At 44.3% G+C, this 25207-nt stretch overlaps 1 protein-coding gene across 2 annotated transcripts in view; it reads left to right on the top strand.

Moving 5' to 3' along the window:
- PLD2 (phospholipase D2) overlaps positions 1 to 25207 on the top strand; it is a 215903-nt gene that overhangs the window by 14291 nt on the left and 176405 nt on the right. For both annotated transcript variants that reach the window (XM_030187610.1, XM_030187611.1), the window contains exon 2: positions 24066 to 24222. Coding sequence is in view for 1 of the 2 variants with exons in the window: in XM_030187611.1 (XP_030043471.1) it covers positions 24106 to 24222 (117 nt within the window). In the remaining variant the exon portion in view is untranslated. The remainder of the gene's footprint in view (positions 1 to 24065; positions 24223 to 25207) is intronic.

The following is a 25207-nucleotide window of genomic DNA, read 5'->3' as shown; positions in this document are numbered from 1 at the left end:
TACTCTCTGCTTCCTATCTTTCAACCAGTTCTTAATCCATAATAATACCCTACCTCCGATTCCATGACTCTGCAATTTCTTCAGGAGTCTTTCGTGCGGCACTTTGTCAAACGCCTTCTGAAAATCCAGATATACAATATCAACCGGCTCCCCATTGTCCACATGTTTGCTTACCCCCTCAAAAAAATGCATTAGATTGGTGAGGCAAGACTTCCCTTCACTAAATCCGTGCTGACTTTGTCTCATCAGTCCATGTTTTTGTATATGCTCTGCAATTTTATTCTTAATAATAGCCTCCACCATCTTGCCCGGCACCGACGTCAGACTCACCGGTCTATAATTTCCCGGATCTCCTCTGGAACCTTTCTTAAAAATCGGAGTAACATTGGCTACCCTCCAGTCTTCCGGTATTACACTCGATTTTAGGGACAGATTGCATATTTCTAACAGTAGCTCCGCAAGTTCATTTTTTAGTTCTATTAATACTCTGGGATGAATACCATCAGGTCCCGGTGATTTACTACTCTTCAGCTTGCTGAACTGACCCATTACATCCTCCAAGGTTACAGAGAATTTGTTTAGTTTCTCCGACTCCCCCGCTTCAAATATTCTTTCCGGCACCGGTGTCCCCCCCAAATCCTCCTCGGTGAAGACCGAAGCAAAGAATTCATTTAATTTCTCCGCTACGGCTTTGTCCTCCTTGATCGCCCCTTTAACACCATTTTCGTCCAGCGGCCCAACCGACTCTTTGGCCGGTTTCCTGCTTTTAATGTATCTAAAAAGTTTTTACTATGTATTTTTGCTTCCAACGCTAATTTCTTCTCAAAGTCCTTTTTTGCCCTCCTTATCTCCGCTTTGCATTTGGCTTGGCATTCCTTATGATCTATCCTGTTACTTTCAGTTGGTTCTCTTCTCCACTTTCTGAAGGATTGTTTTTTGGCTCTAATGATTTCCTTTATCTTACTGTTTAGCCACGCCGGCTGACGTTTAGTCTTTTTTCCCTTTTTTCTAATACGTGGAATATATTTGTCCTGAACCTCCAGGATGGTGTTTTTAAACAGCATCCACGCCTGATGCAAGTTTTTTACTCTGCGAGCTGCTCCTTTCAGTCTTTTTTTCACCATTTTTCTCATTTTGTCGTAATCACCCTTTCTATAGTTAAACGCTAGCGTACTTGATTTCCTAGTTTCACTTCCTTCAATGCCAATATCAAAACCGATCATATTATGATCACTGTTATCAAGCGGCCCTCGTATCGTTACCCCCTGCACTAGATCATGAGCACCACTAAGGACTAAGTCTAGTATTTTTCCTTCTCTTGTCGGCTCCTGAACTAGCTGTTCCATGAAGCTGTCCTTGATTTCATCAAGAAATCTTATGTCCCTTGCGTGTACAGATGTTACATTACCCCAGTCTATATGCGGGTAATTGAAATCCCCCATTATTATTGTGTTGCCCAGTTTGTTTGCGTCCCTGATTTCCTTTAACATTTCCGCATCCGTCTGTTCGTCCTGGCCAGGCGGACGGTAGTACACTCCTATCACTATCCTTTTCCCCTTTGCACATGGAATTTCAATCCACAGTGATTCCAAGGAGTGTTTTGCTTCCTGCAGAATTTTCAATCTATTTGATTCAAGGCTCTCGTTAATATACAATGCTACCCCTCCACCAATCCGATTCACCCTATCACTACGATATAATTTGTACCCCGGTATGACAGTGTCCCACTGGTTATCCTCCTTCCACCAGGTCTCAGAGATGCCTATTATATCTAATTTTTCATTTAGTGCAATATATTCTAACTCCCCCATCTTATTTCTTAGGCTCCTGGCATTCGCATATAGACATTTCAAACTATGTTTGTTGTTCCTAAGTACATCATGCTTAGTACTTGACAGTATTAATTGGCAATCTTTTGTCTGATTTTTATTGTTATTTAAAGATACCCGATCTACTACAATCTCTTTTGCAACCTCACTATCAGGATACTCTATCTTCCCTGTTATGGTGATATCTTTGAAAGATACCTTATCCCGAACCATGCTCTTTTGAGCGACTGTCGGCCTTCCCCCCATTTCTAGTTTAAAAGCTGCTCTATCTCCTTCTTAAACGCCGATGCCAGCAGCCTGGTCCCACTCTGGTTAAGATGGAGCCCATCCTTTCGGAATAGGCTCCCCCTTCCCCAGAATGTTGCCCAGTTCCTAACAAATCTAAAGCCCTCCTCCCTGCACCATCGTCTCATCCACGCATTGAGACTCTGGAGCTCTGCCTGTCTCTTGGGCCCTGCGCGTGGCACAGGTAGCATTTCAGAAAATGCTACCCTGGAGGATCTGGATTTCAGCTTTCTACCTAAGAGCCTAAATTTTGCTTCCAGAACCTCTCTCCCACATTTTCCTATGTCATTGGTACCCACATGTACCAAGACAGCGGACTCCTCCCCAGCACTATCTAGAATCCTATCTAGGTGACACGTGAGGTCCGCCACCTTCGCACCAGGCAGGCAAGTCACCAGGCGATCCTCACGTCCACCAGCCACCCAGCTATCTATATGCCTAATGATCGAATCACCAAGTACAACAGCTGTCCTAACCTTTCCCTCCCGGGCAACATTTGGAGATATATCCTCGGTGCGAAAGGATAATACATCCCCTGGTGGGCAGGTCCTGGCTACAGGAGTACTTCCTACTTCACCAGGGTGATGCTCTCCTTCTAGGAGACCTCCCTCCTCCAAACCTATAAATGTACTCACTCTGCTGCTCCCCAGTATCTCTCCACACTCGTCCTTCCCTACACCCCTTCCCATGCACTCCGCTCCATGGATAAATCCTTTTTATCTGTTCCCTTCTCCACTACTGCCAACTCCAGACTTCACGCCTTCTGTCTCGCTGCACCCTACGCCTGGAATAAACTTCCTGAGCCCCTACGTCTTGCCCCCATCCTTGGCCACCTTTAAATCTAGACTGAAAGCCCACCTCTTTAACATTGCTTTTGACTCGTAACCACTTGTAATCACTCGCCTCCACCTACCCTCCTCTCCTCCTTCCCGTTCACATTAATTTGATTTGATTACTTTATTTATTTTTTGTCTATTAGATTGTAAGCTCTTTGAGCAGGGACTGTCTTTCTTCTATGTTTGTGCAGCGCTGCGTATGCCTTGTAGCGCTATAGAAATGCTAAATAGTAGTAGTAGTAGTAGTATCTGCTATCCTGTAACGACAATGTTTACATACTATGTAAGCCACATTGAGCCTGCAAATAGGTGGGATAATGTGGGATACAAATGCAATTAATAATAATAATTTTTCCAATCCACTGCTCAAGGCAGGAATGCAATTGAAACAGCAAAACCACAAACTTTAAAACCTGTTTACACATATTCAAATTACAAATCTGGTATCTGCAGCCTGGCTCTAACGATAACAGCTCCATTGTCTGCTGCTTGGCCACAGAAAGGACACAGCTGGAGTTCTGTGCACTGACCAGGTAAAAAAATGTGAGTTTACTCATTAAACCCGACTCTGGCATCCTGTCCTAACCACTGCCTGCAGGTACGACCGTAACAGTTTGGTCCGGAGGACTGCGGGTGGGGGGGAGAGAGGTTGACGGAGGGTGGAGCGATGCAAGAGGGAAGAAACTGAAGAGGACAAAAAGTTAAACGGATGGAGCAGTGCGGGAAGGGCAGCAATTCTTACCAGAGGCCGAAAGTAATGCTGTAGCAAGTTCAGCCCAGCAGCCAGCAGGGCTCTCCTCTGTCCTCTCTGGCAGCTGAATTCTCAGGAGGCCAGCGGCGGGGCAGCCAAGTTGAGGTTGGATGGTACAGCTCCATGACCAGCTGGGCTGTGATCAGGAGCGCTGCTGAGGTGAGCGAGCCAGCCAGCCCAGGAGCACACGAATCTGTGGCCTGCAGTGCAGCACGAGGAGGCAGGGTTACCACACACCACGCATGCACCAATATCGGGTGACAACTGGTGTGTTTGGGCATGCGTGCCTCCAGCCTCCCGCTGCAATTGGTGGAAAAACCCCCCCATTCAAGTCCCAGCTGAAAGCACAACAACCGGCTCGCAAAATGCGAGCCGGCTCCAGCACACCACTGGCTATACCTGATGCAGACTCTGCCTTTGCGGCTGTTACGAAAGGACGTTAGATGATTCTATCAATTGGTTACCTGCTTCTGCTGGGCGAAGAAAAAAAACAAAGGTGAGACGTCAATTTTTGCTGGGGGGCTGGGCTCAGGGGGGGCTGGGTCTACCTGATTTGAAACTTTATAATCTAGCTTGCCCCCTACGACACGTCCGTGACTGGTTGTTTTTATCAAGTCATTACACGCCCCTGGCTCTGGAGATAGCCTTTTTTGCCCCATTCAAGCTAATTTGTTTCCTGCAGGTAGACAGATCCCTAATTCCTGGTCATTTGAGATGTAGTGTTCTTTTGGGTCCTTTGAGAGAGGCCTGGCGGTTTTGGGGAATTTGTTTGGGTGGGAACCCAAAGGTTACAGAGCTTCTGTCTATTAGGGACAACCCAACCTTTTTGCCAGGATTAGATAATCCAGCTTTCCTTAGCATCCCTCCAGACCGGACCAGGATTGGACTGTTGGGTTGTGCCCGCCTACCAGCAGGTGGAGACTGAGAAAAAACTCTGACTCTAGAGAGCCAATAGGAGCCCTGGCCATGTGACCTTAGCCCCAGTATTTTCTCAGTGTCTCAGCAGGTAGGAAGTGAGCCCATTAGTCTCTCTCTCTCTCTTTTTCTCTATAAGATATTACAGATATATTTATAATACTTCTTCTGTGCCTGGAATCGTAATTAGAGGCTTGACAGGGTTTCTTTTCTTTCTTTGACAGCCTCTGGGGTGTTAAACTCGGGTGTCTCGAGTCCACCCCCCTTCCTCCCCATCTCCCTGGCTTAGCAGGGAAGGGCCGTCCCTTTCTCTGGAAAGGTGTACCGTCTTTGGGAGAGGCAGCCACTTTTAATAGGCAGCTGTTTTTAAAGAATTAAATCAAGTAAAAGAAAATTAAAAGAATTAATTCAATTGAAAGGAATTTAAAGGAAGTAGTTTTTGCTTTCCCCAGGCTTATAACGAGCAGGTAGCTCTTCTGTCTTATTCTGTTTGAAGAGTCTTTATTTTCTTTTCTGGCGGAGCTATTTAAAAAAAAAAAAAAGTGAAAAGTCAGCGTCTGTGACTTTAATCGGTGGTTTTTTGTTATCTTCATTATTTTTCCTCTGCTATCCGGCGTTGTTAGCGGCGGTAGTTGTAAAAAAAAAAAAAAAAAAAAAAGAGGCGCGAACTGTTAAGCGCGTGCTCACTCTTGGACAGGTCTGTATAGCTTGGGAGCTGTATTGACGGTTCCTGTCGGGCCAGAGGCTAAACCATGTTTTGTGCGGCATCGGAGGTTATCTGTTTTTCAGCGGCACGGATTTCCTGCTTCTTCGTCGGTGTGGTCAGTGGTTTTCTCCCCCGAACTTTATTCTTCTAATTTTGGCGCGCTTGGCCGCCATTGTTTTGCCTGCAGCTGCAATTTCCCTTGATGCGGCAGCGTTTTTCTGCTTTTACTGTGTTTGGCTGTTTGTGCAATGGAAAGGAGATATTGTTTCTCCGGTAGTTGGGGCGATTGGTAGTATATTTTCCCCGCAATTAATTTTTACATGTATTTTTCAAGCTATTAAAAAAAAAAAACCAAAAAAACCCCGAAATGTTACGATGCGAATGGCGCTCATTTTGTTTTTCCCTCTGTTTTTTCTCCGTCGGGGACTTTTTGGTTGCTAGCAATGTTGTGAATTAAAGTGCAGCTCAGTTGGCGATTTCTTAGGTTCTTGGCAAGACTCTGATTCAAAGTGCAGCTCAGTCGGGAATTCTCTGTTTTAGACAATGGGGCGAATTAAATTATATCTCAGCTCCAAAATAACCAATTTCCTATTCCTTTCCCTTGTGTGTGATGTTTGGAGGAAAGGTCTTTGCTATTGTCTAGCGCAGTTTTTATGGAGGTCCAGTGTGTGTCACTCTGTGTCTTTCTCATTTCCTGGTGAATAGGACTACATTGTCTAATAGTCAATTGATTAGTACTTTACAAATCTGGCCATAATATCTTAGTTCCTTTCAAGCATTTCCCTTCATGGCTATGATGTTATACAGTGTTTTAAGAACTTAACAAACATTTTTTATGGCATAGGCTATCTGGTTCAGGTGCCATTGTTTGGTACTTTACAATGCTGGACATAAGATCTTAATTCCTTTCAGGAAATTTTCCTCCGTGGCTATGTTCTTATACAGTATTTTAAGATCTTAACAAACGTTCTCTAGAACGTAGGCTATATGGTTCAGATGCCATGTGCAATGAAATACATTGTCTGATACTCAATTGTTGCGTACTTTGCAATTCTGGACATAAGGTCTTACTTCCTTTCAGCAATTTTCTTTCATGGCTATGCGTTCTCTTTGGCATAGCAGATGACAGCTGCATAGGCTACATGGTTCAGATGGTTCTCATATTCTAGGAGACTCAGTCCTGTCTACCGAGCACCCAGTTTTCTCAGATGCTTTAGAAGGCATGTTTTATTCACATCTTCTCTACTTTCCAACTGTCTTGGAGTTTCTCATGTGTTATCTTAGTTTTCTTCTAGGACTTACAAGATATATGTCCACTTAGGGAGTAAAGTTATCAGGTCAATTTGCATTTTCTCCCACTTAAGGATAGTGGGAGGTCCTCATGCCATCTACTTGTATTTTTGTTTCCTCTATCTATTCAGCCTGGGCACATGGTAAACATTCTGGTTTTGTCCAGTATGACCATCCATAACATCTGCTATCCCTTTCTCTTCCTTACATATTTTAGGGTCTTGTTTCAAGCTTTCTTGACGTCAGGTACAGTCTTGTCTCCTGTGGCACAAATTCACCACCTTTTCCGTAATAGGTATTTTCCAAGTCTATTCCTTTTCATTTTCATTTTATTCTTCCTTTCTCCAGAGTTTTTTTCTCTTGGAAGGAGATTCACTCATTTTCTGTGCATTTTTTGCCATAAGGGCATAAGTGTTGCCATAATGGGAAAGGCCAAGAGTCCCCATCCTGTTTTCAGATGGGGTCAATCCAGATTGCAAATACCACATTCATATCTTGTGAGTGTGCATCTGTTCATCTCTGTACATCTCAGTGAGGAAGGAGGTAAAATTAAAGGCCAGTGTGTCTCAGTCCACGCTCAACATATGGTGATCCTTTCATTTTCATTCTATATGTCCTCATTCCAGACCTTCCTTTCAATTGGAAGGGGATTCTTTCACTTCCTGTGCATTTTTGCTATTAGTATATGAGTATGGTCATACGGGGAAAGTCTAAGAGTCCATTAAGCCCAGCATCCTGTTCTCAGTTGTGGTCAATCCAGGTTGCAAGTACCACATTCATTTCCTATGGATGTGGGTCGGTACATCTTAGTACATCTCAGTATAGGAGGAGTAATGTCCGTGATACGAGGATGATAAGGTCCTCATTACCAGTTTTCTTGCCCTGCTCTTCGGTCTCGCGTCGGCTCCGCACACTTTTTTCTTAAGTTATGGTCGTAGTAGCAGCGGCGCTCATGAAACTACGTCTCGTCGTTTCATCCTTTCCATAGATGTCTGGTTCATTACAGACAGTCTTATTGGCAGAGTTGTCAGGTCAAGCAACGGGTGGTGCATTTCGGGCACACCCTAGGTTATGGGGTGCATGTAGCCAGGTCTCTCATTTGAGATCTCTTTTGAGCTCTCGTGTGATCTCATTAGATTTCATAGCATGTTTCTATTTTTTCTCTCATTGTTTAGTCAAGTTGGCGCAGACTGTTTTTGTCTTCTCTACAAGCGTCCCACTTTCTGTTTTCTCTGGATGTTCTTGGGCCTTCGGCCATTACCTTGCTCTATTTTGCAGAGTAAAATTTTACTTTCTAGCTCCCAAGAAGGAATTTTTTCTTCATTCGCTTTGGAGTCTCGGTAGTCTTTTTTGGGCAGCTTTTCACTCTGTCAATTTCGTGACCATTGAAGAAAAAAAAAAAAAAAAAAAAAGAGTTCTCAGTGGATAGTTCTACAACTATTTCTTTTCGCTCTGACCTTCCATGTGCCTCGCTTACTCTCTTGCTAAAAAGACTTGTCAGCGGCAGCGATAGATGCCCTCTCGTATCCAGATATTTATCTCTGATGGAATCCCTCCGCTCAGTTGGCCTCTGTATTCTCACTAGTGGTCTGGTGGTTGAGATTGAGCATTCTTCCAGCAGGTATGCCGGGAGCATATACACAGTGACCAGTTTTTTGATGGCTGCATCTGTGAAAATATATATGTATATTTATAGTTCTACTACATAAGTACATATGTAATTCCACACTGGGAAAAGCTCAAAGGTCCTATTGAGCCCACCTTTCTGTCCACGGCCAATCCAGACCATGAGCACCTGGCTAGATTCCTAAACGTACAAACATTCTATACATGTTGTTCCTGGAACTGTGTAGTGTTTTATGGACTTCTATATGTTTCTAACAGATGAAAGGTACTAACAAGTGTCTACTGTTGATTTATTCCCGTTTTCACTAATTGGGGTCTACAACAAGCGTCTCAGGTGATTGGCTTGCAGAGGCAACAGCTACAGATGATTCTTTCTCTCTCAGTTGAATTGCGCTCTGAGATATGTTTTTTTTTCATGTTGGGTAACTGCAGCGGCTGTCAGTTTATTTGGACCTTCAGTCTAGTTTGCAGCAAGGATTTAGGTACCTTCTTCTTCTGCATAGTTAACTGCATTCTTGTTTTTACCTATTTAGCTTCTAGTGATCAGGTACTTTCTCACTGACAGGCTTTACATACTTCCAATCTGTTGCTAGGTCAGCAATAGTCTACAATATCTGGAGTATTGTACTTCAGGATTTCGGTTTCCACTTTCTCAGCTGAGGTAGATTCATTGCAGTTTTTTGTTGCCAGGCGGCCCTGCTTCTACCTTTGTCATCCTTCTTTCAGTCGTTTTTTCTCGAGTCTCTCTGTCCTTTGCGCTGCACTGATGCGGTAGGGGACAATGTTCAGCGTCGCTTGGACTTTTCAGCTTCAGCTTTTTTGCTTTGTAGTCATTCTATTTAGTTTATTGGCGGTTCTTGGATCGTCAAGCTTTGGCTTCGTATTCATCCTAGTTTGGGTGTCTTCAGGGACTCTACCACATTCTCAATGTCTGTCCCTCCCGTAAGATTACTGCTTTGGTACTTCCCAACAGTCCAATCCTGGTCCGGTCCGGAGGGATGCTAAGGAAGGAGAAATTAGATCTTACCTGCTAATTTGCTTTCCTTTAGTCCCTCCAGACCGGACCAGGCCCCTCCCATGTTCTGTCAACTCTTTAGATTCTTTTATTAAGTTTGGAAGTGTATTCGTTCCTTTACCACACGTGGAACGTTTAAAAAAAAAAAAAAAAGACTTTGCGTGGTCCATACCACTTCTCTGGTGGTTGCTGGTGAGCTCGGTTGCTGGAATATATATAAAACCTTAATGGGTCATACCACTTCTCTGGTGAGAGTTGCTGGTGAGTTCAGTTGCTGGAATATATATAAAGCCTTAAATATGTCATACCACTTCTCTGCCGAGAGTTGCTGGTGAGCTCAGTTGCTGGAATATATATATATAAAACCTTAATGGGTCATACCACTTCTCTGGTGAGAGTTGCTGGTGAGTTCAGTTGCTGGAATATATATAAAGCCTTAAATATGTCATACCACTTCTCTGGTGAGAGTTGCTGGTGAGTTCAGTTGCTGGAATATATATAAAGCCTTAAATATGTCATACCACTTCTCTGGTGAGAGTTGCTGGTGAGTTCAGTTGCTGGAATATATATAAAGCCTTAAATATGTCATACCACTTCTCTGCCGAGAGTTGCTGGTGAGCTCAGTTGATGGAATATATATGAAACCTTAAGTGAGTCATACCACTTCTCTGGTGAGAGTTGCTGGTGAGCTCTAATATGAATGGGCCATGCCACTTCTCTGGTGAGAGTTGCTGGTGAGCTCTAATATGAATGGGCCATGCCACTTCTCTGGTGAGAGTTGCTGGCGAGCTCTAATATGAATGGGCCATGCCACTTCTCTGGTGAGAGTTGCTGGCGAGCTCTAATACAAATGGGCCATACCACTTCTCTGGTGAGAGTTGCTGGTGAGCTCTAGTACTCGGTTTTGCCGAGGAATTTGTGGCTGCTAGGATTCCATACGGCACAGAAGTTCTTTCTTTCTTTCCTGCTTTGTTATTCAAATACTGAGGCTAAGGTCACATGGCCAGGGCTCCTATTGGCTCTCTAGAGTCAGAGTTTTTTCTCAGTCTCCACCTGCTGGTAGGCGGGCACAACCCAACAGTCCAATCCTGGTCCGGTCCGGAGGGACTAAAGGAAAGCAAATTAGCAGGTAAGATCTAATTTCTCCTTTGTTCAGTGGGAGGGAAGTGGGTTGGACTGCTTAAAAACGGTGCTGGGGGTAGATGGAAGATTACGTCCACTAGACCAGTTGTGGAACCCAGGGGATATACAATGGAGAGACTTGTTTGCATATCGTCCATTACAACATTTCATCAGATCCTTAGATGGGGAGGACTTGCGTCTTAAATTAGGAGCTAAAATTAGATAGTTTTTTCAGGAACTCTCGGATAGTGCTCCCACTATATCGGGCATCCACAAGGCATTGTGGCTATTTGAGAAGTTTGAGGATTTAGAACAGATTAGAGCTAGGTGGGAACGGGATCTGGGGGTGAGTTTGGCTTCCTGGGATATATTGGCGCACATCCTTTTTTGGTCAGACCAGTATGGCCATTGATTTTTATTATATCCTATATATACCTTGAACTGTGCAAAGAATTAAATCTGAGAACATCCTTGAGTTTATGACACGTTATTAAGGAATTGAACTACTATTATATGGATTGTTTAACTTGCTGGAAACCATGAGGCCCTCTAGGTGGAAGTCTTCTAGATGCAACATGATGCCTTCAATGTGAACCCCTACCTGTGTGAACCTTGCAACTTTGTATAGACTGCTGCTTCATAATACCAGAACCTACACTGACCATTGATTTCTCTGATGCCAGGATTGTCTACTTATCAAATCAACACAATTTTAAGTAACTTTAAATACCCTGTTTTCTAGCTGCTTACATTTTAAACCACACATTATGGACTTTTCTGAATTATCGCCTTACAAGCTGTTTTATGTACTGTTGATGTTAATTGCTTATACATTGTTCACCATGTTGTGGAAAACCTTGTTACTCTTACTACACTACATGATGATTTTATACCTATTATTTCTATTGCTGCCTCTTTCTAGTGCTCTCTTATCACTTCCTGTTTTTCTAATTTTCTTCCCTTTCTTCAAGGTTTCTTCCTTGAATGCCTTAGTTTTCTAGCTCTTCTCCTTATTCTCTTCTGCTCTCTCCCTGTTTTCTCTCTGTTTCAGAAATTGTTCTCTACACCTTTAACTACCAAAAATTATGTTTAATGACATTTGTGCTCTGATTTATTCTACCTCTCAACTTACCACTACCTCTCACCACTCCCACACACTACCACACTTTCTTGCTGAAGAACCTGCCAATACCTCAACTCTGGTTTTGCCTTCCTTTTCCCTTTGACAGGAGTCCAGAGGGAATATATGTCTATAATTTTTAGCTATAAGCTATAAAGTTTTATTTCAGGTGTATTGCACTATTTCCCACCCCCCCCATCTCTCTTTTTCCTATCAGCCACATGAAGGAATTTCTGGCTGGTCACATGCTCTGATGGGTCTCATGTTGCTAAGGCAACTCAGATACCTGGTATATCCTGTTATGAAAATAAGTTACAGAGAAGAGGAATGGCAAGGACCAATTGCAAGCTTCCAGCACATATGAAAGTCCCAATTACAAGTCTCCAGCCCATATGCAGCACCTATGATTGGTCCAGGGTAGAGGAGAGGTAGATGCTCACAACAGCCTATAAAACCACGCTGCAGACAAAGAAACTCTGAAAAACTAGGCTTGGAGATAGAGTTTCAGATCCGTCCAATGGCCTATGCTTTTCCCGAAGGGGTCTGCTTCCCCCTCTTCGTACCTGGTAGAAACAAATTCTCTATAGCTATGAATCTTTATTTCATTCATTCTTTCTGTCTCTGCCTTCTCTCTGTTCTGTGACCTTTGTATGAGGAACAAACTTTCTTCCTCCTTTCTCTGTTCTTTATCTAATTAGTCTAATTACTTATAATTACCAGAGGTACTGATGTTAGATTTTGTAAGTTTGTTATAACTTGAAACTGATGTCTGATGCTGTGATGGTAAGCGAGTAATTAAAAAGACTTTTAATTCTCTCTAATTCCTGTACAATTTTTTCTATAATATTTGATAGAATTCGTGTTTTAGTGAATAGCAAACCAAATTGCGCAGCCTAGTACAAAAGCTAGCCAAACCTTTTTTAAACCTTGTTATGCTAACTGCTTTGACCACATTCTCTGGCAGCAAATTCCAGAGTTTGTTTACACGTTGAGTGAATAAATATTTTCTGTGATTCATTTTAAATTTACTACTTTGTAGCTTCATTGCATGCCCCCTAGTCCTAGTATTTTTGGAAAGAGTAACAAGCAATTCACGTCTACCCATTCCATTCCAGTCAGTACTTTATAGACCTCTATCATACCTCCTCTCTGCCATCTTTTCTCCAAGCTGAAGAGCCCAAGCTGTTTCAGCCTTTCCTCATAGGGAAGTTATCCCATCCCCATTTTTGTCACCCTTCTTTGTACCTTTTCTAATTCCACTATCAGGCTTATTTTCGAAAGAGGAGGACGCCCATCTTTCGACACAAATCGCAAGTTGGGCGTCCTCACAGGGTCGCCCAAATCGGCATAATCGAAAGTCGATTTTGGGCATCCTCAACTGCTTTCCATTGCAGGGATGACCAAAGTTCACGGGGGCATGTCAGAGGCGTAGCGAAGGCGGGACTGAGGTGTGCCTAACGCATGGGCGTCCTCAACCCATAATGGAAAAAAGAAGGGCGTCCCTGATGAACACTTGGACGACTTTACCTGGTCCTTTTTTTTCTTACGACCAAGCCACAAAAATGTGCCCTAAATGACCAGATGACCTCCCCTTACTCCCCCAGTGGTCACTAACCCCCTCCCACCTTCCAATTTTTTTTTTAAATGTAGGTGCCCCCCTTCACCTCTTAGGGCTATGGTAGTGGTGTACAGTTGTGGGGAGTGGGTTTTGGGGGTGTTTGGGGTGCTCAACACACAAGGTAAAGGAGCTATGCACCTGGGAGCAATTTCTGAAGTCCACTGCAGCGCTCCCTAGGGTGCCCGGTTGGTGTCTTGGCATGTCAGGGGGACCAGTGCACTACGAATGCTGGCTCCTCCACGACCAAATGGCTTGGATTTGGTCGTTTCTGAGATGGGCGTCCTCGGTTTCCATTATCGCCGAAAATCGGGAACAAGGTCGACCTAACTTTTGCGATTTGGGCGTCCTCGATCATATTATCAAAACGAAAGATGGACGCCCATCTTGTTTCGATAATACAGGTTTCCCTGCCCCTTCGCTGGGACGTCCTGCGAGGACATCCTCAGGAAAATTTGGGTGCCCCTTTCGATTATGCCCCTCTTTATCTTTTTTGAGATGTAGCCACCAGAATTGCACACAGTATTCAAGGTGCAGTCGCACCATGGAGCGATACAAAGGCATTATAACATCCTCATTTTTATTTTCCATTCATTTCCTAATAATACCTGACATTCTATTTGCTTTCTTTGTTGCCACAGCACACTGAGCAGAAGGTTTCAAAGTTTCGTCAACCATGACTCCTAGATCCTTTTCCTGGTTGGTGACTCCTAACGTGGAACCTTGCATCACGTAGCTATAGTTCGGGTTCCTCTTTCCCACATGCATCACTTTGCAGTTGCTGAAATTAAACATCATCTGCCATGTGGATGCCCAGTCTCGTAAGGTCGTGTTGCAATTTTTCACAATCCTACGACTTATCAACTTTGAATAACTTTGTGTCATTGGCAAATTCAATTATCTCACTAGTTATTCCCATATCCAGATCATTTATAAATATGTTAAAAAGGCAGTGGTCCCAACACAGACCCCTGCGGAACCCCAGTAGTAGTAGTAGTATCTACCCTTCTCCATTGAGAATACTGACCACTCTCTTTTAACCAGTTTTTAATGCACATAGAGCACTTTCCAATTTCCTCTGGAGTCTTTCATGAGGTATTTTGTCAAATGCCTTTGGAAAATCCAGATACACAATATCGACCGGCTCATCTTTACCCACATGTTCGTTCACCAAAGCCCTTCAATAAATGCAGTAGATTGGTGAGGCAAGGTTTCCCTTCACTAATCCATGTTGGCTTTGTCTCATTAGTCCAGGCTTTTGAATATGCTCTGTCATTTTCTTCTTTATAATAGTCTCTAACCGTTTAGCCCGGCACCAATGTCAGGCTCACCGGTCTATAATTTCCCGGATGTTGTATGGAACCCTTTAAAATATCGGCATTATATTGGCCACCCTCCAATACCACACTTGATTTTAAAATTAGGTTTTGCCTTTCTGAGTTGGTAAAGTCAAGGAGTAGACTTCAAAGAAAAAGAGGATCCCGATGAGCTCCAACGTTTAAAGAAAGGTGAAGTTAGAAGAAAAGTCAAGAAAGAATGATGACCAAGAAAGAAGAGAGAGAGATACAAAGTATACAGAACCCCCCCCCCCCCCAACTGATTTTTACTTACCTGGAAAAGGACTCAAGTTCTGACACACCTGTTGAGAAAGGAAACGACACAAAGTATCAGCTCTTTTTGATAGAATACTTTGCTGCCATTTATAGGTTTTTGTTGAAGAAAAGTTAAAAATGTAAAATACTTATCTGATTTAGTTTCTGTTATATTATTAGTCTGTACACTGGCCAGTTCAGGAACTAGAAGAGAAGATAAAAGTAACATTGAATTATAATCCTGAATGTTTGTGTATCATTAAGTATTTGTTGGAATTAATAAAAGTGGAAATTTACCTCATTCTGTCATGGATTCAAGGATAGTGAGCCCTTGGGCTGCTGTCGACGAATGGCAGCAGCAGATGAACCACCCAACTAAGGATTGAAGCTGAAAACAGATGGGGCTGGTTCAAGCAGGACTGGAACTGAAGACAGGCAATACTGGAACAACAGGACTGGAACTGTAGCTGAAGATAGGCAGGACTGGAGCAAGCAGGACTGGGACTGAAGCTGAAGATAGGCATGACTGGAACAAATAGGTCTGGAACTGTAGCTGAAGACAGGCCAGACTGTAACAAACAGGACTGGATCTCTAACTGAAGACAGGCAGGACTGGAACTGAAGCTGAAGGCAGATAGGACTGGAAAAAGTAAGGGCTGGAACTGAAGCTGAAGGCAGACAGGACTGGAACAGGCAGGATTGGACTGAGGGTGAAGGCAGACAGGACTAGAACAAGCAGGGCTGGAACTGAAACTGAAGGCAGACAGGATTAGAGCAAGCAGAACTGAAACTGAAGACAGACAGGACTTGAAGACTGGCAGGACTGGAACAAGAAGGGCTGGAACTGCAACAAACATACACACAGATGAGAAGTCATCTGAAGACCTCTGTTGCAAAGGCAAGAAGGAAGATTCAAAGGCACTTTATAAAGGCATTTACTGATGATGTCACAACTAAGAATGAGGCTTGGCTGCAGGAACCCCAGAATGAGGCTTGAATGCTGGACCATCAGACTGAGGCTTGGCTGCAGGAACACCAGAGTGAGGCTTGAATGCTGGAACATCAGAATAGGACTGGGACGATCTCTGGAACATGATTGGGAAACAGGGAAGGCAGTCCACAGCAACCACAGGGCCTGTTCACAGGAAGGTGAGGTGAGTGTTAACTCGGGGCACGGCCATAACCGTGACACATTCCTTCCCTGAGCTTTACATATTTGTCTTCCCATTCTCCATTAATTTCCCCTATTACTATGAGACCGTCCCCTGAGAGAAAGCCACGCCTAAGCCATTGACTACTAGAATTAGGATAAAAGTAGGGTGTAGTTGGCTCCCAGGGGTCGGGCTTTCAACTACAATTCCCAGAAGGCTACATATTATGACGCTAGGAGGGCTATGCTCAGGAGAGACAGGGAAGCCTATAACTCATCAGGCAATTAGCACTTCCTTCCTGGAATGAAAGAGACGGAATTTAAAAGGAAGACTTTTACTTTTTGGGGAGAGGAGGGACACATTCAAGTGGAAGAGCAGCACTCCAGGGTTACAGAGAGGTTCTGGGAGAGGGCTCTAAGGTTAGAGGGTAGGACAAGGCAAGGCTTAACTTTGTCAGCTCATAGCTGTGCCTGGAATGGAGAAAGGGAAGCTCTTCCCAGTAAGGGGTGGAAACCAGGGTTGATTATCCTCTGTTGCAAGAGGCCCCAGCTTGGAGATATTGACCCAACATCTAATTGTATTGTTCCTCTACTGGACTTGGCGAATGCCTTTAAGGTACTATGTAAGCCACATTGAGCCTGCAAATAGGTGGGAAAATGTGGGATACAAATGTACAAATAGTAAATAGGCAGGGCGGGGCAGTGCTCCAGTAGGTTAGTGAAGGGAAGATTCAGTGCCTGAGATGAGGGAGCAAGATTCCCTGAGGCTAGGAACCAGTCCAGTGGTTGGGATAGGAGGGTTCAAGCTATAACAGGGAGGAGGAGCTAAGTGTAGTGGGTTCATGCCTCATTTAATCTAGAGGAGCTCCATAAGTTAGGGTAAGTCCCAGAGAGTTTATTGTGTTTACTCTCCTCAGTGGTGTGGTACAGGGAGAGGGGTCTAATGTGGTATGGCAGTCTAGGGAACAAGGGTACAGAGAACACCCTGTTATGAGCATAGTGAGGGACATGGGGGGACTGACCATTTGGGCAACTGGGCAGTGCCTGAGGGCCCAGAGCAGTTGGGGAGCCCAGCACTTCCTGCCCCACATGTCCATTTCTCAATCTGCTTCCCATCCTTCTCCAAGTCTGGCACTACTCATTTCTGTGAACTCCACTCCCTCCCGCTCGTGGCCCGGTATCTCCTCCTGTGTTTGATACCCCTCCCCTTTAAAACCTGTATTTCTGTGGTAGAATGGCAGTGATTCCCTTCATCTGTCTGCAGCCGAGCTTGCAGCCTGCTCTCTACTCATCCTGTCCCCTTCTGACACAATTTCCTACTTCCGCAAGGGCAGGATGCAACAGTACAGTAAAGAGCAGGCTGTGAGCTCAGTTGCAGACAGCTGAAGGGATCGCTGCCGTCCTGCCACAAAAATGCATGTTTTAAAGAAGAGAGGGGGTTGTACACACGAGGAGATACCGGCCATGGGTGGGAGAGAAGGAGATGAGTTGAGAGAGATGAGTAGTGCTGGACCCAGGGGTGGAGGGGAAGCAGTGTGAGAAATGATGAATGGGTGGTGTGAGGGAAAGGAAAGGAAAAATGATTTTGGACCCAGGGGTAGTAGAGAAAGGAGGAAACAGGGAGGGAGAGGTGTTAAATGCACGGAGGGAGGAAGGGAAGGAAGAGAGATGGACACTTGTCGGATCCAGGAGCAGAGGGGAAGGAAGATGACAATAGTTGTTAAACACATGGGGTGGGGTAAGGGAAGGAAGAGAGATGGATAAACATTGGGCCCAGGGCAGTGGGAAAGAGGGAACAGAGAGGAAGAGATGTTATACCCATGAAGATATGGAAAGAAGAGAGATGGAAGGATCTGGGGATGGAGGGGAAGGGGATGAAAACATGTTGGATCTAGGGGCAGAGAGAAAGGGGTAAGGGAAGGAAAACAGAAGGAAAGCCATTGGACCGGGGGGTACAGGGAAGAGGGAACAGAGGGAGAAATATTATACACATGGAGGGAGGGAGGGAAGGAAGAGAGAGATGGAGAGATGTTGGACGTGGAGGGGGAGGATGAAGAGATGTTGGACCCCAGGGAAGGGATGTAGGGAGAAAAAGAGAGGGAGAGATGTTGAACCTGGAGGCAAGAAGGAAGAGAGGGAGAGATGCAGGACCATGGGTGAGGACAGTGGTAGAGTGGAAGGAATACCAGATTACAGGGCTGCAGGGGGAGGGAAATACTGTGAATGTTAGAAACCATATGGGAGAGGCCATGGGGGTTGTCAAGGTGAAGAGTAGGAGGAACACAGAGGATAGAAATGTGGTATTGGGAGTAGATGAAAAATAGAATGGGTGCAGAGAAGGGCAAATGAAATGATAAAGGGATGGACAACTTCCCTATGAGGAAAGGCTAAAGTGGCTAGGGCTCTTCAGTTTGGAGAAAAGGCGGCTGAGAGGAGATATGATAGAGGTCTATAAAATAATCAGTGGAGTTGAACGGGTAGATGTGAAGCGTCTGTTTACACTTTCCAAAAATACTAGGACTAGGGGGCATTAGATGAAGCTACAATGTAGGAAATTTAAAACGAATCGGCAAAAATTTGTCTTCACGCAACGTGTAATTAAACTCTGGAATTTGTTGCCAGAGAACGTGGTAAAGGTGGTTAGCTTAGCGGAGTTTAAAAAAAGGTTTGGACGGCTTCCTAAAGAAAAAGTCCATAGACCATTATTAAATGGACTTGGGGAAAATCCACTATTTCTGGAATAAGCAATATAAAATGTTTTGTACTTTTTTGGGATCTTGCCAGGTATATGTGACCTGGATTGGCCACTGTTGGAAACAGGATGCTGGGCTTGTTGAACCTTTGGTCTTTCCCAGTATGGCAGTATTTATGTACTTATGTATAGGAGGCTGGGTAAGAGGGCGAGACCAGAAATGGGAGAGCTATGGAGTGAGAGGAGAAGATGGAAGGTAGGTGAAAGGAAACAGGAGATGGAGAAACTCGAGTGGACAGAGGCAGAAAAGAAAAAAATGGAGGAAATAACTAAAAGAGAAAGATCAGTGTGTCGGGTGTAGTGGAGGAATGGAACACGATAAGAGAGGGGAGAAATGACGAATGGACAACTGATGGAAAGAGCAGAAGGCAGGAAAACAGAAAAGACAAACTGGAACCAGCATGTTGGGAAAAAATGTCCAGACAAAGGTAGAACACAAGTTTATTTTGAATTTATCAACTGGAATATGTTAGCTTTGGGAAATGTGCATTGCAAATGGCTTTGTATTATGTTCATGCGTTTGTTTTATTTCTTCAGTGTTGCGATATGTGATGAGTTTTACTTCTTGGGGTTCTTAGTTTCAAATTTTGTCTTCATATTTCTATTTGTAATCTGTGATCCCTTGTTCTGTATTTGATGAGGGTCTGTCTAGTTTTGGATACTGAGGTGTGGTTTTCTGTATATAGTTGTGTAAAGAACTTGTTAGCAGTTCTACTTGTTCTGTTTTGGTGTATTGGTGTTTTAGAACCCAGTTTAATAGTTGTGGTGCTACCTATTTATAGTAGGGTTCTTGTTTGAATCATAGGATTAGTGCTATTGTTATATGACATGTTTGGCTTACATTTATGTTAGGATTTATTTCAGGTTTTGTATTTGTCTGGAAGTGGAGAGATTTATATTGCTGTTCCTCAGATGTCATGAGAATCAGAATATATTTATTTTTTTGTTTGTTACATTTGTATCCCACATTTCCCCACCTATTTGCAGGCTCAATATGGCTTACAATAGTACCGTAGGGGCGTTCGTCTGTTCCAGTATAAACAGTTACACAGTGATGTTATGGTAGAATAGGGTTCCTGTGGATATATATATATATATATATATATTTTTTTTTTTGTATAGTGACTTGCCATGGAGAAATTTCCTAGTTCTGATCTGCATCTGTTGTTGGGGAGAGGTTGGATTTTGTGGTTGCAGAGCATATGTATATTTAACTCATAAGAATTGCTATACTGTGTCAGACCAAAGGTCCGCGAGGGTCATGTATGCTGTGTCACATATGTGGTAAACCAAACACCTAAATATAATTCTCACTATCTCCCTGGTAAAAATTATACAATAAATTCCAAAACAAACCAAGTACTATGCTATAGAGAATAATGAGACGACTGACCTCAAAGAATATAAACAAAATATAAGAAAAAATAATAAAATATTTATAAGTGAAGGAGAGGTTCTCAGAGTGTTAACTCACCCAAGCGAAGCAGTGCTCAAAGGCAAATTCTGCTTCTAAGGGTGGACAAGTTTCTCAATCATTGAATGTCTCCAAAAGAATATATCACCAGTCTTAGAAATATATGTACTACATTAGACTCTCTGTTAGTCTAGTGTATTAAGTTAAGTGCGCCTTTTTCCATTACTTTGTTAAGTAATGTAATACAACTAGTATAAAAGGCCCATTTCGGTAGGCAATGAAACGGGTGCTAGTAAGGTAACCCCCCCCCCCCCGCAGCGTCCTTCCTGTCTCCCCTGCCCCCCCTGCAGCCACCCATCTGGTCTCAGGACCCCCTCCCCACCAACCCTCCTCTGCCCCTGCAGCCACGCATGTGCAGCGGCCCTCCTCTCTTCCCCTGCTCCCCCTGCAGCCACCCATGTCCAGCGACACTCCTCTCCCCCTGCCCCTCCTGCAGCCACCCATGTCCAGCAATCCTCCTCTCCCCTGCAGCTACCCATGTCCCAGCGACCCTCCTCTCCCCTGCCCCCCTGCAGCCACCCATATCCAACGACCCTCCTCTCCTTTCCCCTTGCCCCCCCTGTAGCCACCCATGTCCAGTGACCCTCCTCTCCCCCTGTCCCCCCTGCAGCCACCCATCTGGTCTCAGGACCCCTTCCCCACCTCCCTCTTCCCTGCCCCCCCATGCAGCCATCCATGTCCAGCGACTCTCCTCTCCTCCTGCAGCCACCCATGTCCAGCGACCCTCCCCTCCCCCTGCCCCCTGCAGCCACCCATGTCCAGCGACCCTCCCCTCCCCCCTCAGCGCATCACCCAAACCCCTACCCCCCCCAGCGCATCACCCAAGCCCCTACCCCACCCCCCGGGCACATCAACCCCCTCGCCACCTGCAGCCGCCAATACTAACGCTGTCCGGCCGCTGCTGCGTCTCCTGTTGAGCAGCAGCGGTCAGTACGAAAAGAAAAAAGCCAAAAAAAAGATTTTAAACCTGAAACACGGCTCCGTAGACAGCCATCTGGCATTGGCTGTCAGCTCTGCAGTCGCTCCTCCTCTCCCCTCTGACGTCGCTGTGCTCCTCCGGGGTCTTCCTGCAGGGGCAGTGACGTGGAGGGGAGAGGGAGCGGCTGCAGTGACGACAGCCAATGCAAGATGGCTGGCTACGGAGCCGCGTTTCAGGTTAAAATCTTTTTTGGCCTATTTCTTTTTGTACCGGCTGCTGCTCCACAGGAGAAGCAGAAGCGGCCGGACAGTATTGGCGGCTGCGGGTGGCGAGGGAGTTGATGTGCCTGAGAGTGGGGAGGGGCTTTGGTGAAGCGTCGAGGGGGGTGTAGGGGCTTGGGTGCTGTGCCGAGGGGGGGAGCACTGACGGCTGTTTCCCAGGCAGGGGGAGGAATAGGGAAACACGCTCCATGTGTTTTCCCTACTCCTCCCCTTGCCTTGGAATCAGCTGTCAGTGACATCACTGACGTCAGTGCATTCCAAACTGCCTAGCAGACCACCTCCGAGGGAGCACGGTACCAGGCACATTAGAACGTTGGAGGTGAGAATTATTATATAGGATGTAATGTTCATTTAGAATGTTTAGCACATTTAGAGTGCAAATATCAGTTTGGGAGTACATATTGTGAGATTATATTAGTGTATATTCATGGGATAAAACTTTAAGGATAACTGCCTGTATAGAGATAAGACTAAGATTTATATTTACATCTACATGTGATATATGAACAACGCACATGCGCATAAGCAGGTAGATATTTGATATAAACATTAACAAATAGCTCTGATAATGTTTAGAACAAATAAGGTTTAAGGGTGGTTTCAGGCTCACTCCTATTATTTACAGACTTAACAGACAGTCTAGTGTAGTACATATAATTCCTAGGACTGGTGATAAATGCAAGTAGAGAAAAGTGAGTAGTGTCTATGAGGTTTATTGAGAATGTGATAGGATAGACCTTGAAGTTTATAATTGAAATATTTCCTTTAGGTCAAGGGTTCATCACGATAAATTTCAGAGCACTTAGTTTGTTTGCTCATGTTATACTCAAAAAAAAAATTTCTTTTGGAGACATTCAATGATCGTGAAACTTGTCCACCCTTAGAAGCAGAATTTTGCCTTTGAGCACTGCTTCGCTTGGGTGAGTTAACACTCTGAGCACCTCTCCTTCACTTATAAATTATTATTTTTTCTTATGTTTTATTTATATTCTTTGAGGTCAGTCTTCTCATTATTCTCTATAGGATAATATTTTGGTTTGTTTTGGAATTTATTGTGTCACGTATGTGAGCATAGTCCTTCAGGTGTGTCCAAATTGAAAGGTTGAGCCTCAGCAGCATTTAGAAAGCAAAACATGCAGATCATTTCAAATGTATACCCTGGATGCATCATCAGCATAATGTAATGACTTTGTCTGTTTCCACATCAGGGTTTTGTCTAAAGTGTGTTTTAGAAATTTTAAGACAGATGCAGAGCCAGTAATCTGTCAGATTGGAAGTTGGGGGGGGGGGGGGGCATGATTCCTACTGCCCAGGGGCCCAGATCCCTGTCAGTCCACCCCGGGTGGAGGAAGGGCTAGTGGAAAAGCAGAAACCTCATAGCTATTTCAAGTGGTGATAGAATGGTGTTTGTTCTGGTTATGTGGTAGCACAATGGGGGAAGGGCTAGTGGAAAAGCCAACCCCTGTAAATAATTTGAAGGGTGAAAAGAAATAGGGGTTGTAACCCTGGTTTGTAAAGTAGCACAATAGGGAAGAGTAAGTTAATAAATACCTCGTAGCTACTTGGATGGTAGAAAAGGAATGCGATTTAATCCTTGTTATAAATGATATGAAGAAACAGTCCCATTGATTGCTTGTTTGTAAGTAAACTGTGCTTAGAGTTATGCTGTATTGTGACCAGTGAAAAACCTGGCCTGGACTATGAGTTTGAGCAATGTCAGGCAGAAACCTAAGTAAGAGGTTGCAGGACTATGCGGGGTGTACTTTAAATGCAATGTTTATGTTGTATGCTGTTTAATTTAGATTTATTAAAAAAAACCTGCATCTTACTGACTGGTCTTAGTTTGTTTTCTCATCATGGGGACACTCCAAAAGGTGTGGGACACTATTCCAGAGCAAAAGGTAAAAGCCTTGCCCATGGTGCCAGAAGGGGGTGCCCTGATGGGAGATAGAACATGATCTGAGTGTTCTTGTAGGGGTGTAAGGGATAGCTAAAGACCCCAAATAAGGAGGTGTGTTTTCGTATTAGGTTTTATAAGCCAGTACCAACAGTTTGAATTTAATTTGGTATAAAACTGGAAGCCAGTGAAAATACAAATATAATGGTGTGAACAGTGGCGTACTGAGGGCAGGGCAGTAGGGGTGGTCCAACCCGGGTGAACGCTGCAAGGGAGTGAAGGGAGCACCCATGCAGCTGTCAGCTATGCAGTTTCCCTGCGCCCTTTGACGTTACTTCCTGCTCCGGGGCAGGGAACCGGCAGAGCCGACAGCAGCATGACAGCTCCCAGCACCCCCAGGAGGTAAGAGGAATGTGGCTGGGGGGAGGGGGGGGGGGGAGGGGCGATCCACCCCGAGTTGCAGCCCACCCTGGAACGCCATATTTGTGAAACTTCTTCTTGGAGGCTCATAGGAGTTATAATCTGGGGACAAATTACAGGTTTTTTTAAAACCTTTGAAGCTAATTAATAAACTGTTAAATGAGACTGACTTTCTTATAAATATTTCTCACAGCTCTAGCAGTATCCATTGTGTACTCTGTGCCCTTCTGCCTAATCAGATTGTGAGAAACCGAAATGCCGGTTCTTTTACACAATCAAATTGTTGGGAACCAAACTGCCTCCTCTTCCACCAAGTCAGATTGGTGGGAACCATACTATAAACCTCCCACTTAATCCGATCTCTAGAAAACCAAAGTGTCAGCTTTCCCATCTAGTTGGATCCTTGGGTTGGTTGGGTGAGCCTTTTGCACACTTAATCTACATCAAGCTCTGATGTCTCTCCTTGACAGGTAGACTCCAAGAGCCACAGCTGGTGCCTTTCCTAGAAGGATGTTGGGTACAGAGTCCACCGAGGGCTCACTGCTCCCTAGCCAATTAGACCATGCCATCTTGGACATTGAGGATGGGGATGAACTGGACAACTTCAGATATGAGGACGATGATGAAGTAAGAAAACTGGCTTTCTATTAACTAAAGCCACCCAGCTGGCACTACTATGTTTTGCAATATTTTTTTTTAGGCTGGGTTGATACAGTTCTGTTTGACGGGGACATATGTGATTCTGATTTCCCTTAGAAAAGCAGGAAAAACAAGTCCTAATGTGTATTTGTATTCAAGTCTCAAATTTCCCCATTTTAGTGCACTGTTCAAAAGTGGGTTAATGATGTGGGACAGGATTAGCAGATTTTATAAAGGGGGATGATAAATAGAGGAATTAATGGAAAGTATGCAATTACAAGAGACACTTTATAAAATATTGCGTCATTTATATATGCATCCAACTTAGACCAGCAAAGTATGGAGAGGAGTATCTAGCATCTGTCCAAAATGCAATATTTTTGAAGGCACATATATGTGTTGCTGGCGGGATTATTGGTAAACTGTAGAACCATTTGGAACAGTTGTTGGGCCACTCTCGTCCTAGAACTAAAGAATTATCCCCTGATATTCAAAGCGATTTAAGTGGGCAGGAGCTTATCCTGCCTGCGTAAATTGCCTTGGGCCACCTGATTATTCAGAGGCACTAAACCCGGTAGTGCCACTAAATATCGTTTCTGACTGCACCAGAAAAAAAGGTCATATCAGGGACGGTACAGGGGGTAGCACTGGGGAGGAGCCATTTAGGACAGCTCAGAAACCCCAGCACTGAGTATCGTCTGGGACCTGCATAACTAAGTACCATGTAACTAAATAAGACTTACATAACTAGGCTTCCCATGTTGTGGTTCAAAGGTTGCAGAAGTATCAGTGTAGAGATACTTAGGTGGGCAGAAATCACTTATTCAGCAATTATTCTGGACTTGTTTGCTAAGGAATATGATCAGTACCTCATGTGGCCCTTAGGCTCTGCTGGCAGGCTGTGCCACCAATGAAAGGAATAATGCCAAAATGGAAATATATTTATTTATTATAGATATAAAAATAACAGTAT

Source organism: Microcaecilia unicolor, chromosome 14, assembly GCF_901765095.1.
Source record: "Microcaecilia unicolor chromosome 14, aMicUni1.1, whole genome shotgun sequence".
In the NCBI taxonomy this organism is placed as follows: domain Eukaryota; kingdom Metazoa; phylum Chordata; class Amphibia; order Gymnophiona; family Siphonopidae; genus Microcaecilia; species Microcaecilia unicolor.
This window is presented reverse-complemented; position numbering and strand designations above follow the sequence as displayed.